Consider the following 15,589-nt stretch of genomic DNA (forward strand, 5'->3'; position numbering starts at 1 on the left):
TAAAAATTATCAAGTTGTTAGGAGTCAGTTCAGGTTAATATTTGACATTATGTACTCGTGGTCAAAAAAATGAATTTGTTTATACGTGAGTGGAAAGGCCTTGAGGTGCAAGTATACAAAAATGCATGTTCAATTCAAAATATGCCCCGTTGCCATGGGTATAGCCTATTTTGTTTTAAATTTGAATTTCAACCGTATGCTATTTTTGCATCATGCATTAGAGTATGTTTTTAGAAAAAGAAAACAAAATTCTAAATCTGAGGTCTCAAAATCAAAATCGTGGAAAATTACCTCTTTCTCGAAAACTATGTCACTTTAGAGGGAGCTGTTTCTCACAATGATTTATGCTATTAACAGCTCTCCATTGCTTGTTACCAAGTAAGTTTTTATGCTAACATTTATTTTGAGTAATTACCAATAGTCATCCAGTGCCTTTAACATGAGAATAAATTAAAAGAATTAAAATGTTTTTAAAGTCATAAAGTTGTTAACAATTTTATAAATAAACTCTGATACAGCTAACATTTCCTGACAATTATAATTTGGAGATTTTCCCCAATTCATCGTTAAGGATTATGAAGATGGCTGTAGACTCAGTGTAAGTTATTTTTCCATCTGCACTTTTAAGACGTCCCCTCAAGAAGATTTTTCGTCCTTCCCTCTTTTGAATGGTTGCTTCCATTAAAATGGCTGCTCTCATTGGTGTTGGGCTGTAAGGAAAAAAGGGATGAATGAGTAAATTTGGTTAAAGTTTTATAAACTAGCCGTCTCTCCACACTAAAATTGTTTTGCATCACGTGATGAAAGATTTGCTGGGGAAAAAAAACCTACAAAGATGCATCAAATGTTACCAATAGTATGGCACTTGGTCCAGGTAAATTTTGATGCTACCAAATCTTTTGAGTAATTACCATTGGTGTCCAGCGCCTTTAACCCTGACATCAGATCTGCTTTTAATAACGTGATTTTGTTTGCAAATTTACTCACTTAATAAAACTAATGTTAAGATTTCCAGTGACAACCTTCTCATTTGTATGTCTTCTGGCTAGAGTTCCAGTAATCGCATCATGCATTGTGGCACTTGCACCTCCATGTGCCCATCTGTAACAAAGACAAATTGGACTTGTTATTAGATTGCTTCAAAGGCAAAGTATACTTTTGATTTTTGGAACTATTCAATGAACCGATCCGGCCTGTCAATCAAACTGTGCGCGTTCACCCATTTGACCAGCAATGTTTGTGGTCGGACAAACTCGGTCATGCGTGCGCGTATATTTGGCACGCGCGGCAGAATTGTACAGAATGTCATTGGGAGTGCTCGTACACGTGTCTTGCTCACGTGCGCGGTGGGTGGAGCTTAGTGGAAAGCCGGAACGGTCCATTGTTGTAAACCTAGATGTATACAATAAAACACACCTGGATTTACAGTTGCCTTGCTCAAGGCAGTCGAATCATCACGCCGCTCTGTACAAAACCTACCCGTATACACTGTGCGCAACAAACAACGCACGACGCGAAGCCCCATGCACATTGGCATGCGTCGGCCTCCGCATGCGAATAGTGGTACAATGGCGGATGACTTGTGCACAGTAGTCGTACGATGTGACAGTGTGTATATACAGGTGGTATGTGCGGTGTGATTACACGCACCACGCACAGTGTATACGGGTGGATTAACAACGACGTTCTTTTCGGAGTGAATAATGCGACTGCCTTGAGCAAGGCTGGGTTTACTGAGGCAATGGCCTTGGTTGCCCCTGGTCATGGCAGCCTTTTAAAAGTTTCCCATTTCAAATGGAGTGCCCAGAAAAACCCAGAGTACATCCTCACTGGGTCTACATGTCACTCTAAAAACCTCCCTGTTCAATTGTGAATTCCAACTCTCCAAGTCCCCTTGAGCCTGACCTATTTCATTGTCATCAAGTTGACCTGGAAACTGGCTACAAAAAAATGTGTTTTTGCCTCAGATTCTATGTAAATTTGAACCATTTCTTGGTAATTTTGAAACAGATAAAATTGTTATTTTTTGTTGGGTGGGGGGGGGGGGCTAGTATAACCACAGATGTCAAAATTTCTATAAGAAAAAAACACAGAGTACAGCAACCCCATTACTAGGTCTACTCTGGTTAGACCTAGTCCTACCAGGACTAGGGTCACTCTCCACTGCTCCGTTTTTTAACCATACCCTGTAGGACCCTGAGCGTCCTTTCCAAACTGACAAACTCCAACGACCTTCTCCCGTCCCTTGTGAAGAAACAGGGCGTGGTCAATGACCTGTCCATTAATCGTCGTAACGCTGGTGAATATAGGTGCTGTTCGTTTGTCGATTCTTGAGTCAAATATTTTCTGCCATCCCTCCGTAGCGGCTAGTCTTGAAAGCAGCTCTTCGGTCTCTTTAAGTCTGTCATTCTGCGGCGTTATCAACATTAGATTTGAGAGCTTCTCCAAACTTCCAGCCTAGTTCAAAAATTAATAATAGAAAACATTTGTGATAACAAATAACAATATTAATTCAAACAGTTAAATGTTAACTGGCCCATCTTGTTGTGCTGAAACACCGGTAGTGTTATGGCTCTCTTTTATCTATCTCTTATGACTATGAATGACTGTTGACCGATGGTATAAAAGAGAGCCAGAACAAGCTGTTCTGATCGTCAGAAACTCAATTGAGATGCTATAGAACTTCGGTCCCCTCCAAAGAACACAGATTGGGAGTCTGTCTCCAGAAGAAGGTCAGAGCATGGAGGAAGGAAAATAGCCAGAGCATACGAAACGACGAGTCAAAATCGACGAGTCAAAATCAATGGTTCTTTTCAGAACCACCCCAACTCATTACGTCTCCAGAAGACAATCAGTGCATATATGCATACTGATAAAAACGTTGAGTTGAAACCAATGGTTCTTTTCAGAACCACCCCAACTCATTTATTTAAAGATAAAATATCACTATAAAAAACACTATACCGCAAACCTTTCTTTTATAATGTAATTTTAGCTGGTAACCCGTTTTTATAATCAATTTACGGATTAAAAATTAACCCTCTGGCTCTTTGTAATTTACCATTTTTTGTTACTCTAAATTACCATTTTCCAAAGTTGTCCTCTTCTATCTCAGGCACTTGTTCTCTGCAGCATTTGGAAGCATTTAATAGACAAAATTATGTTAAAAATGTTTGCCAAAACTCCTCCCCCTTCCTCCTTTGACCATTGACTCGGCGACTTAACAGACCCGTTCCTCCATCCACCACATCACACACACACCCACACTTACCACACACACAGCCAAAGTAAACAGCTCCCTCCTGTGTCAAAGGATTTTTGCAAGCTATGCAGCGGCGCGACTTATGGGTTTAGTTTTTACATGCAAATAATGTGTGGAGAAATTCGGACACAGCTAGCAAGAAGTCATTATTTTAATTAGAGAGCCAAAATAATTTTTCATCAAGCATGATTTGGCACTTATCTGGAGTTTTGTGTGGAAATCAACCCCTATACCTTCATTAGAGTCATAACAGACGCGCGCCAATCCATTTCACATTCTTTGTTATTATTTACCCCCGAATAAAAATAGAATCGCCCTTATTATAAAGCGAACAAGTGGTGCTGGCGACCTTGAATGCGCATGCGCAAGTCAATGAAGTTCAAAATGGCAGCGGACGACAGGTACTAATTTGGTGCATAACTTATCTGTCTGCGGACAGCTTATTAATGTCATTAACATCCTATTTAAAGGAACTTTCGCAAATGGTGTACCGACCTCCTTGTGTGGAAATTGACTTCTCTATTATGAACTTTGTTTAATTTTTTTTGTCAGGTCGTCCGAGAAACCGTCCTCGCCGCTTCGGAGTCTGCGGAGTTTCCAAAGTGAAATACCGGTGGCGATGACTATGGAAGATACCACAACAAAACACCATCATGCCAAATCGTAAGTCATCATGAATAATGATCAAGCAAACAGTGTGTGTCCGTGTGGGTTACCGTGTGTCATTGTTTGTCATTGCACAGTGGCTAAATTTCTCTGTTGTTATCATTCTTACACCGTTCTGTTTTGTGGAGATATTTATTGTTTAAAATAATGGTTCTTCTTGGTTGTTTTGTAACTTGTGAATGAGTGATGTTTAACTAATTAATTACAAAACAGGTGGAAATTTGCATCATGTGCATGGGGGGGGGGCATGCCTCGGAAAAGTTTCCGTATGGTGCCACCACTTTTTCATTCGATATAAAATAATATAGTATCTAATTTACCTCTATGAGATATCCCTTTTTGTAAAAATGAGTAAAAAGGTGGTGGCGCCATACGGAAAGTTATCCCATGCCTCATATCTCATTTGATATTTGAGTATTTAGAATAATTTATTTAATAACGTATAGTTATTTTGTCTGAAATGCCTACTGTAGTTTAAGAATCCCGAAATCACTAACAAAAAGCGTAATGAATCTGAGAAATTATTTATGTATGAATCGTTTCTAACTTCTGGGGGTTGGTGTCCATCGGTAATGCTGTGGCCAGAGATGCTTAAATTTGGTAATGGTACCTACATGTGGCTATCTGTCGCCTCGCGAAACATGGATTCAATGTTTGTGTGAAAATTCAGGAGAGCTTTTTGTAGACTCTGCTGAAACTTTCATTGGCGACTTTTGGTGTTTTTATATTTTTTCCCAATAAATAAGTTAATACTTATTCATTGGGAAGAAGGAAAAAAGTGATGGCCTACATTTTATTTGGGGTGAGTCCTGGTAGATCAGAGGGTTGCCAGAACCTCCCACAAACCATGGGTTATTGGCAAATGTTGGATCTTTTGTTGTTGATGTTGACATTTTAAATATCCCATTTGTGTACACAACTTAAATGTTGAAGAAAAACAACAAACTACATTGTGACTTCAACAATGTACACTTGTTGTGCATAAATTGTGCACTAGTTGTCATAATTTTATTAGTATTGTATTGGTTGTTGTCAGTTTGTTGTCTTTCCATGTGAAACAAAGGTTTTTTGTGTGTTGTTTTCTTGTTTTTTTAACGGCGGCCATGTTTTTGTATAATGTAAGCATCATAAGGCCATGCCGGGTACCCAGATATGGATACTTCAGGGTAGTGTTCCTTTGTTGTAAAGGGTACTGTTATGATTAGGCAAATATGAAATGTTTTCCTTGATTTAACTGGAACTTGCGCGGTTTTCCTTTTACCTTGTCGTCTAACACGGTCGGCCATTTATGGGAGTCAAATTTCCATAAATGGCTGAACGTGGTAGTTCGCAAAGTAAAAAGGAAAACCCACGCAATTTCGAGGCAAACTTGTGTGGATCATTGTATTCTACTTTTAAAACACTTTTCTAACCAATGCATTTTATAACAAATGGTTACAAACGCTTTTCAAAGACTAACTCGACCGATCCAAGGCAACGTGTTCCTTTAAAAGGGCACCAAGACAGTGGTCTGGGGCATTAGAGGTAGTTGCCTCTCTGTCCTTACTCTATGCCTCTTCTTAGGCGTACATGTAGGCCTTGAATTTTGCTCTTCAATATGCACAGCAATGGGAGACTTTCTGGGACGATAGAGGGCAGCAGACTTGCCGGGTAAATCCATTGTTCTCAGAATTATGCGCATGTTCAGAACTACGTAAACAATGGAAATTTACCCGGTATGTCTGCTGCCACCTAGCGTTGGAAAGTCTCCTATTTCTCAGGTAAAGGTCACTTGAACCTTCAGTGAGGAAAATGTAACTTTCTGTATAGTAACTTTACAAAGGACACCAAGGCAAAAAGCACAGAGCACCACCACAGCAATTGATGTAGGTGTCGTGGGTTATTTTGAGGCCTCTGTGGGCCTGGACATTGTGCAAACATGTCTTGTTTTGTACACTTCTAAATATTGTGGATGGTGTATTCTAAATTTAACTTGGGCGATATCAAATTATTTTATTCACGATATATCGCCGATAATATATCGCGATATTCGATATAATCGCGATTAATTAAATTTGACATCATCAGTCTTCAAACTCCCAGTGAAAGTTGTAGAAGAGACAATCATAGCATAAGAGAGGTGTTATAATGACCTATTCTTCTGGTTTTACTCCAAACCTATGGGGTGCAAGATGTCTCAGCTAGGAAATACATCGCGATATTGCGATACTAAATCGATATCGCGATATATCGAGATATATCGCGATATATCGATATTTCGATGAAAACCAAATCGAACCAATATCGAAATCGTTTCCAAATTAATATTGCGATATTCGATAATATCGTGATATCGCCCAAGCTTATTCTAAATTCATGTGGGACAGTGTTGTTTTTATCAACTTGCACGTGTCCTAAAAAAAAAACTTCACTCGACCACCCGCACTATTAATTATAAGTAGGCTACTCCAGGCATTTGAACATCATAATAATAATGGACATTTATATAGCGCCCACCCGTGAAACATGCTCCTGAGCGCTGAACAATTAAAAAGAAAACTCATTAAAAATCCTTACAGTTAAAATACCCTCTAGAGAAAAATACAGTTAAAATATAATTATGCAGAACCTACTATCACTAATTAAAAACAGTAAGGATATTAACACTTAGTTAAAAAGCTGGTATTGCTACAGAGAATAAAAACAATATTTAATAGAAAAACTTTTAATTTAGGTCTTTCAGTGGACCCGCTTTTTAAATTATTTTTCAAGCACTAAAATGTGTTGTTCTTTTGCAGTCTATTTGCTGACATTTTTTTAGGCCGAAGTAGAAGTTGAGAAGTTCAAGTAAAGAGAACAATTATTTAGTAAATCTTCAAAAATTTTTACTTGGAAAATTGCTAGACTTTGACTTGTTCTACTGTGGTAGGGGTACATGTGCCCAGGGGCCAATTTCATAGAGCTGCTTAAGCAAAAAAGTTTGCTTAAGCACGAAAATAGCTTTACACATGTTACTGGCCAAATGTCATGCCATATATATTGCTTGTGACTGGTATTTATCTGTTGTTTACTTAGCATAACAATTGAGTTGAGTCTTGGCCGGTACTCTGATTTTACTAAGCAAGGATGTTTCTGCTTAAGCAAATTTTGTTGCTTAAGCAGAAATTGGGCCCAGGACTTTAATGGCATCATGACTAGTGGTCTAGTGGATAAGGCCTTTTCACACTGTCCAAAATCTCAGTGTCGGAACCGGTTCCAAGTTGTAGATTTTGTTCACCCCCGTTTCACACTGTAAAAATTCCAACCCGCCTCCGATCCGGGTAGCATGCTCTAGCCGGATAGAAATTAACCCTGGTATTAGGGTTGAACGCCGAAAAATGCTATTTCGATCTGGGTTGACATTTTTCAACTGTTGAAAAATATCAATCTAGGTCGTAATAGCATTTTTCGGCGTAAACTGTTATACAGTTCACGCTGAAGCCGGTTCTTGTAAAGACCAGTGTTAATGTTGCTTATCTCTGATCCGAAGTAAAACAGAACCAGAGAGGACCTGGGTATGTTTCAACGCGGTTCGAAATGGAGGTAGTGTGAACAGACCTTCCATCATACAAAACCGACTGTCTGTACTTGTGTTTTATCAACATTTCAGTTTACATTATGCTTACTGTGGTGGTTAAATAAACATACTCCCCTGTAACAAAGTCACCTTGAAGAGTATTAAGGCTTTTTAACATATATTTTCACCCTTTCAGACGTAACAAAAGATAATGATTATGTACTACAGGAAGCATACAATCCCAGACATGCTAAAAGCACTAAAAGCTTTCTCTATCACTACAGCGATAATATTCTTAATTTGTATAGTTTATTCAGTCAAATTTGTATAGTGGTTACTTTTGTGTAGTAGTGCTATCTTAACTACACACACTGCAAATTATTTGCCCAGTGCAAAGAAATCTGTCCTTCCCTGTCCTTCGCTAGACTGGCCAAAATGGCATAATGATCAGTGTTTGTTGATTCTGGACTTTTAACATGATGAAACCCATCTTGTTTTTGTCCTGTTCAAATCAGTGTACTAGCCATACTGAGGCTGGAAGGTCTAATCTAGTCAGATTCCTGGGCTAATTGTCACCTTCATTAGGCCCCTAAAGAAAAGAAGACAGAGATACTTAGCCGTGTCACCGTTTTCCCCTCTTGTAGTAATCAAATTTTAAAAGTGACTGAATTGGTGGCTTTGGCTGAAGCTGTTGCTAAGGCTGTTGTTAAGAGCAGCCTGTGCTTTAATGCATGTTGATGTGGTGGTCCAGCCAAAGCCATAGCCACCAATACAGGAATAGCTATTGATGTATTGCCAATGCTTTATAAAATTAGGCCAAGGTCTTGCTCTATGTATTCACTGCACACCTACATTGTTAACAACGGGCACCAGATATTTGCATGTAGTTTACTGTCATTTCTCTTTTAAATTCCAGGCCAGTTTTATCTGAACTTTACATGGGCTTTTGAAACAACTTCCTGTCGTGAACATAATACTGTTCATGAGATGCTAATTCCCTGCATAAAACCAGTAGTTTGTCCTTTTTCCTGCCACCAACCGATCCTTTAACTGCAGGAAGTAATTCATTCAGGGGTTTTGTAATGACGTTATTACAGATTGATACAGGAAGTCATTCAAGATGCAATATTTTCACAAGGAATGACAAATATTCTGAGGCAAAATACTACAAAGGCCTGATCACATGCTGATAGTGATAAGCTCTTTATTTAAGCAAGGATAAAGGTCTTAGCACATCGTATCATACATTGTCATCAGTGTTCCTACAGTATGTATGTGTCATTGCTATCCCCTACAATTGCAAATTTAAGTCACTGTCCCTTTTCCCCGAAAAAAAGTAAAGTATATTTATTCAACATTTATTTTTTATTTTTTTAAGACTTGGAATTTCGTCTTTTAGAGGGAAAGGGCATTTTTTTTAAGGGCACTTCCAGTGGAAAATCTTGAAGTTTATGGGAAATGTTTGAAGGGGGAACCTAGGCCAAGACCAGACATGCAGACTTTTTAAAGTCTGCCTGTCGGTAAATAAATTTTGTTTTGTATTTTTTTCTTCCAAATTGGCTTAGGAAAGTCATGCTCTTTGATCTAGTTTTCTCTAGGATACTTTTCCCAATAGTTCCTTGAATCTATAGACGCTGTGACCAATGTTTACGTTCAAACCGCCCTCTGTTGACAAAACACTGTACACGTCATGTTTTTGCCGGGCAAAAAGACGCATAGTCATGGTAAGATTGTGTGTACTTTCTAGCTGGCTGCCAAAACACAAAGGTTTTGCCCGGCGATATACGCGCGAATCACGTTATGGTTTTCGAGTGACGTCAGAGGTCACATCGTGTATATACCCAGGGTTTATCAATAGGTGAGCATGCTGTCATCTCAATTTCAGAATTTCTGGTCACAAATGACTCTCACTTCTCTTCTGATTGCGTGATTACATTAATGTTACAAACAGCCCTTGGGAAGATTTAATTCACTGCTTGCGATTGGTGACATATAACCATTAACAAACTACTGTGCATTAGTAATTCAACCCTCATGCCAGAATTAATTCGCTACATGAGCGTTGCTTGCAGCACTATAGCACGCAGTGGCTTTCAGTGGTTGCTTAACAACTGTCTGGTCATTAATCATTTTGAGTAATATTTAATTATTGTTTGATTAAGAAAAATCCCACATCAGTGTTCATTCAACACCCAGCTCAATCATCTTGTGACATCTAAAACAGTGTTTAGAGAAACAAAATTGTGTTTCTCTTTATTTTGCAAATTCATGCATTCAATTTATTGCAAGTCAACTGTTTGTCCACCCAAATAATGAATTTAGTTAGGCTGGTTTGTACCCATTTTACTGTTTGTCAACTCAAACAATGAATTTGGTTAGGCTGGTTTGTAGCCATTTTAGATTAAAGGTCCTTTTTATCGTTTACAAAATATGAAATGCAAATATGAACATGTCGCTCTGAGCCGACAATGTCTGATGTCTATTAGTCAAGTTGGTTCAGGCTTATAATGTATGCTTGTATGCACAATAAAACCTATATTAAAATCATAAAATAAAACCGTACAATCCTACGTATAATTTTCTTGTTTGAGCTTTAATCGGTTCTGGTTCTCACTAAGCAAGAGAAGTTTGTAATTGTAGCAAGTCTAAACAGATTTTTCCTGCCAATAAATTCTCATAAAACTTCATACGGTACATGTACACTTCATACCTTACTTACTAGAACATGTAGAATGAGGCACACCTTACTTCATGCTGCAAACAGAGTCAATCAGAGTATCGCACTTTCAGATCTTAGGGAATAAATTCTTATTTTCAGTGAGCCATCAGACCATCAAGGCCCTCTGTGGACTTTTTGTGGCGCAGGGCAGCTAGACAACCCTAGATTTCACAGCCACTTATCGTCAACAAGATTGGCCATATTTTTTAAAAGCATACATACACCATGTACTTTGCCTTGGCTCCTTGTGGATTCCATCCCCTCAAAGGTTTTGGGTACTTTTTGTACGACACAAAACACAAACGTCCCTAGATTTACATTAAACTTACACGTTTAAAGATAATGATGGTTAAAAGCTTACCTTAAGTTATTACTTGCTTGGGTGATGTTGTTTTTGAGAAATTAGTAAACAAAATTCAAGAAAATATTTTTGTCTCAGTGAGAGGAATTTTAGCAACAGCGGATTTATCTGAAAACTTTGCTCTGTGATTTTCACTTTTTTATCTTCAAAAACTTGATGGCTAATGAAGCTGGAACTTCTATAGGTAAATAATATCAATCACAGTGCCGTGGGGATTCATGTCAAAAACTAGATCTACGAAAGGTATCAGAACCTTTCAACGACTGCTAAGTTGAGATCCATTTGCATCTTTGTCTCATCCTTGAGGGAGATTGCCTATGATGGAACCTTATAAGGCCATGTCACCTGGGGCAATTTTCTGGTATCTTGGGGCAATCAAAATTGCCAGCATTAGCAACCAGGTTGCTCAGAGAATTGACCCATAGGAGAAAAACAAGTTGAGCAAGATTGATATTGATTGATACAAAATTTTTCATAAAGCTTTTCGTTGCTCAAAATTTTCATTGGAGTGCAGGCTTTGGTGCGGCGAATTTTATGTCAGGTTGGGTAAAACTCATTTTTTGAAAAGTCCAGCAGACCTGTGTTTTCCTGTCGAATACCTCACTGTGTAGTAACATCTTCAGAACATGGGCAAAATTTAATGATGTTCAAACATTGACTTTGAGTCTGATAGAACTTTCAATTCTGTTGAGTAGCAAAGGATATTTACCCTAAAGACAAATGAGATACATTTTCTCCCAGTGTTCATTCAAATATAAGCAGTTTAAATTTAAAAACAGTTTAAATACTGGTCTTATAAAGAAAAAAAGGCCAGTAAAAATTGTTGAGCTAAAAACCGTGTGATTGTAGATTATCCCATCACATTCAAGCTCTGCCTTTAATTAAAGCACAAAAAATACTCGGCACAAAAAGCTTATTATTCCGCTGAAATTAGTTTCCATCCCAAGCGCCATATGTTTCAATTGCACTCGTACCTGGTCCCCTTAAATATCTTTTTAATAGCATTTATAAAATTGATAATCGAGCTTGCTGGAGAGTGGCGTCGTGTTGTTGATCACATTAGCGCAGTCAGTTGTCACTGGCTACGTATATTCTATACACAGATCTATACTAAGGTTCCCACATTCACATGATGCGGAGACCAGATGCTCGCATACATCGTACGTATAATTGAGACCAGTCTGTAAACATTTTGTCTGCGACTGCAAATTAGTTGTATTTCTGCGGCACAATCATGTAGGCGAGATGGGTGACTAATATTTAACAGATCAACCCCAAGACAACTTCATCAAATTCAAGAGGCGAGAGCTTCCTGCTGTTGATTATAATTTACATTCCATTGCTTTGCTGATCACGAAGCACCTGGGTTGAGCTTCACACGTTGCGAGGTGTTGACACAATGGGTGTGGATTTCAGTACGAGTGTTTGACAGTGGGGATTGTTTCGGGGTGGAAAAAAATGGGGAAAATTCTTCGGCAAGAAACGAGTAGGAAAAGGTAAGAGGGAATTTTCCATTTGTTTTGTTGTATTGGCGGATCATTACATGTTTAGTTTGTCTTAATGTTGTGTTTTTGTGCATGTCTTTGGATATTTTAGGGAATACATCATTGGTTGTTGGAGGAGTGAATTCATCCTGTACAATTACAAACGCACCATCAAAAAAACCTGTGGATATGTAATCAAGTAATAAACCACAGGGCAAACTGACTGGGTGAATTGTTTAAATAACGTGGAGTTGATCCAAAAACAATTTACAACAAGGGGACTGGAATGTGTGCCGGCGCTCTACCAACTAAGCTACAATGTATCTAGTTGTAACTCTGGTGATCTCCACACTTTGTCAATACCTTTATATTAGGTTGCCATTGAGAAGTTGGCACCCCAGTGAAAGATCATTGACAAAACAGGAGACCGTCAACATATGGCTAGATAGCTCAGTTGATAGAGCCCCGACGCATTATTTTGTAGGTTGGAGGTTCAAGTCCGGCTCTATTAAATTTTCTTTGTTTTTAACCCCAACTTATGTAACTCTACCCAGTCAGTTTTTTCTAGTGGATTATTATTTGAAACTAAATCAAGTTACATGGTGTTGGTCATGTTTCAGTGTAACTGTAAGCAAGGAATACCATTTAGCAGATTTTTGTAACAGGTGTTTCTGGTCTTCAATGTGCGCTTAGGAATTAGCCCATGGCTTCTTTGTTGAAGATTCCAAATACATGATTGTTCAAATATAATGATATTCCTCCCTGTCTCATTAATAATGGAAATGACTTGCTCGTTACTAGTAATATGAATTATTTAATGTTATTCATTTCGTTATGGAAACTGGGCTATGGACATAGTTAGTCTCGCCTGTATCCAAACGATGGACCCTGTTTGAGTGATGAGCAACTTGGTTTCTTTCCCAATTATGTTGTAAAACCGAAGTTTTATCAGATGTTCTGTAGGGCCCCTAGTACAGTATAATAACGATTCTGGACAGCAATTTCTACAGAAAAATAACTTGTTTTCCCTTTTTTATTTTGTTTTATTAAACGTTCATCTAGCGAAAGGGCATTACATGTTGGAACTTGTTGACAAAACCAGGCTTGGTTTTTTTCTTGGTAGTGCATGGTTGACTTTTATAGAGCTTAGCGGAACTGTAAGGTTTTTATGATGGCTGTTTTGAGCTAAGTGAATGATCGGATGATAATGACGTTGTTGATTGGTGCTAGGTTTTATAACCAATTAATTTTTGGTTTTCACCCTTAGTTTGGTTCCTCTGTGTCGTTTTAGAAACAACAGTATTCATACTTATCACACTAGTTGGTGAATTCATTTCAGTTCAATAAAACCCCAGGAAATTCTTCTTCCTGAGCAAAATGATCAATCTTGCTACGTACTTGGTAGGTGTGCACAGCCACAACCTTGGGTACACTTTTTGGTACAAAGACAGCAAAAAGAACAACAGATAAATATTGAGTGACTATTGATTCAACAAACTCAATCACTTTTTATTCATAATTGACACAGTGACTGTTAATACTGATATAAACAATAATGTTGCTAACCAGAATAAGGTAACTGTTACCAGCCAAATAACATGTTTTATGTACAATTTGTGATGGGTATTCTACCAATTTCTGCTTAAAAAAACATCGAATGCTCAGCCATATTTTCTACAGACATGTATTAAAGCAGCTCTAAAAAAAAAAAAAAAAATTAAGTCCAGAACTGCATAATAAATTAAATTGGCATAAATTTAGCTGTTGCTTGGATCATTAAAAAAACTGCAGTGGCAATGCATGCCAATTTGGGCCAAGGTCAGTAGACCTATATGGATCTAAGAATAAATAGAATAATAAAAAAACAGAATTAAAGGAATGTTATAGTTTTTGGTCTTAATGGAAATGTTTGATGACGTTGTTTATTAGGGAAACGTGTGAAAACAAGCCCCGGAAGATAGCATTGAAGTTGGGCATTGATTTTAGAATCTCCAGTGTTTCTATTTTTATTTTAATACAAAACATGCACAAAATTTATGTGTCAGATTTTTCTATTAGAAGTCATCAAAATTATTTTAAATTTGTTGATGTTTCTTTTTATCCCTTTACACTCAAATTATTGTAAATAAGTGTGTCAAAGTTTATGTACAAGAACAAAAAGTAGTGCATCATCAAATTTGACTTGTTAGCCTGGTAATATTGGTGGTTGATGATGTGAGTCCAATAATTATTTTAAATTTTCGCTATTTCGTAGAACTTTACAGAGAATTGATTACAAAAACTATAGCTATATACCTTTATCACAAAGAGGCCGTCTTGATTTTTCTCCATTCCAACTCACGTAACCAAACTGAGGCTGGACGAAATAATAGTCTGGTGCCATGCTTGCGCAATGACTGTGAGCATTCATAACTGTTATGGAAACAGGGAATATGACCAAGATGGTGACAAAGGTCTATATAATCCTCCGATGATGATATTAAACAATTTGTTTCAGAATATTTGCACTGCATTTAATATTAACAGTTTCTAGTGCTTGATCGCATATCATTCCCTGTGGACCAATCGGAATCCTCCAAGGAGTCAAGCAGGTGTTCCAATACTGAATATTCATGAGCATTCTATAAATGAAACACAATGTTTGTTAATCATTTATCTATTTGGCCAGGCCGGTTCAGTATAAAAGACATAATTACATTTCTGATGAATTGTAACTTGATTAATGAACTAAGACCATCTAAATTGGTCTTACTGTAGTTTAATCAGTAACTCATGGATTTTATGACTTAAAAAAAAATGTATTTTTATGGAATTATTATTAGTCTCTTTGAATGAACGCATATGTTTAAAAATGTCAAATGTACCGTTGGTTAATTTTACTTAAAATATTTGTGTACCTGTGTACTTACAAGACCATGTATAAGTAATGTAATGTACTGATTTATTTATTTTTTCCTTTTTCCCTTTGATGTTCATACTTGTTTTTTATAATATTTGAATAGATGCGGTCTTGGTCAAATTAATTAATAATGAAGGAGACCTAAAAGGTTACATTTTTGTCAATTTTCCAGTGTACTATACTATGGAATATCGTTTGCTGCATGAAATTTCCACTTACTGTATATATTGTATATGATTTGGGGTTAAACAAAGAAAAACTGACTGGGGCGGGATTTGAATCAATGTCAAGACCTCAGAATTAATCCCTGGCTAAACGGCAGTTAACAATCGTATGGCTTCTGACTGGCACCCCGAACAAAAATATTGATAGGGAGACCGTCAACATAGGGCTGGATACATGGTGCTCAGTTGGTATAGCGCTGACACAATAATTTTGGCCCATATGCAAAAATAAACAAACACACTAAGTAATTGTTTTAAATAATTAAGAGAAAACCAATATGCTTTAGATTACATAGGATTTCAAAACCCAAGATAATCACCAGGTAGAAATTATTCCGAAGACCTTGTTTCAGAAATGGGTTTTGACAAATTCTGGGGAAAACCCTGAACTGACAGTCAGGGTCACGTGATGTTGTACTATGTGGTATTCTAGTATATT

General features: G+C 37.4%; 2 protein-coding genes across 5 annotated transcripts in view; one reads left to right on the forward strand and one right to left on the reverse strand.

The window, feature by feature from the left end:
- Nucleotides 1-433: 433 nt before the first annotated feature.
- Nucleotides 434-3,333, reverse strand: LOC117295950 (acyl-coenzyme A thioesterase THEM4-like). Of its 4 annotated transcripts, none has more exons than XM_033778758.1 (4): nucleotides 3,272-3,333; nucleotides 2,186-2,457; nucleotides 988-1,101; nucleotides 434-710 (listed from the first exon to the last, which is right to left on the reverse strand). In XM_033778758.1, the coding sequence occupies exons 2-4, from the start codon at nucleotides 2,425-2,427 to the stop codon at nucleotides 536-538; spliced, it is 531 nt and encodes a 176-aa protein (XP_033634649.1). In that variant the 5' UTR covers nucleotides 2,428-2,457; nucleotides 3,272-3,333; the 3' UTR covers nucleotides 434-535. The 4 variants fall into 4 exon arrangements, with proteins under 4 accessions (XP_033634649.1, XP_033634646.1, XP_033634648.1 ...); XM_033778755.1 differs by lacking the exon at nucleotides 3,272-3,333 and adding an exon at nucleotides 3,085-3,246; XM_033778757.1 differs by lacking the exon at nucleotides 3,272-3,333 and adding an exon at nucleotides 3,062-3,246.
- Nucleotides 3,334-3,646: 313 nt separating this feature from the next.
- LOC117295744 overlaps nucleotides 3,647-15,589 on the forward strand; it is a 34,819-nt gene continuing 22,876 nt past the window's right edge. The window contains exons 1-2 of the mRNA XM_033778468.1: nucleotides 3,647-3,663; nucleotides 3,815-3,925. Of these exons, the coding sequence (XP_033634359.1) occupies nucleotides 3,647-3,663; nucleotides 3,815-3,925 (128 nt within the window). The remainder of the gene's footprint in view (nucleotides 3,664-3,814; nucleotides 3,926-15,589) is intronic.

The sequence above is a fragment of the Asterias rubens genome, chromosome 10, assembly GCF_902459465.1.
Source record: "Asterias rubens chromosome 10, eAstRub1.3, whole genome shotgun sequence".
In the NCBI taxonomy this organism is placed as follows: domain Eukaryota; kingdom Metazoa; phylum Echinodermata; class Asteroidea; order Forcipulatida; family Asteriidae; genus Asterias; species Asterias rubens.

What these genes read in the sequence shown, in the direction of transcription:
- LOC117295950 (XM_033778755.1), bottom strand. An exon ending in GACGCTCAGGGTCCTACAGG is followed by an intron (nt 1,102 to 2,185) that starts GTATGGTTAAAA and finishes TCTTTGTTACAG; the next exon opens with ATGGGCACATGGAGGTGCAA. An exon ending in CTTAACATTAGTTTTATTAA is followed by an intron (nt 711 to 987) that starts GTGAGTAAATTT and finishes TTTTCCTTACAG; the next exon opens with CCCAACACCAATGAGAGCAG.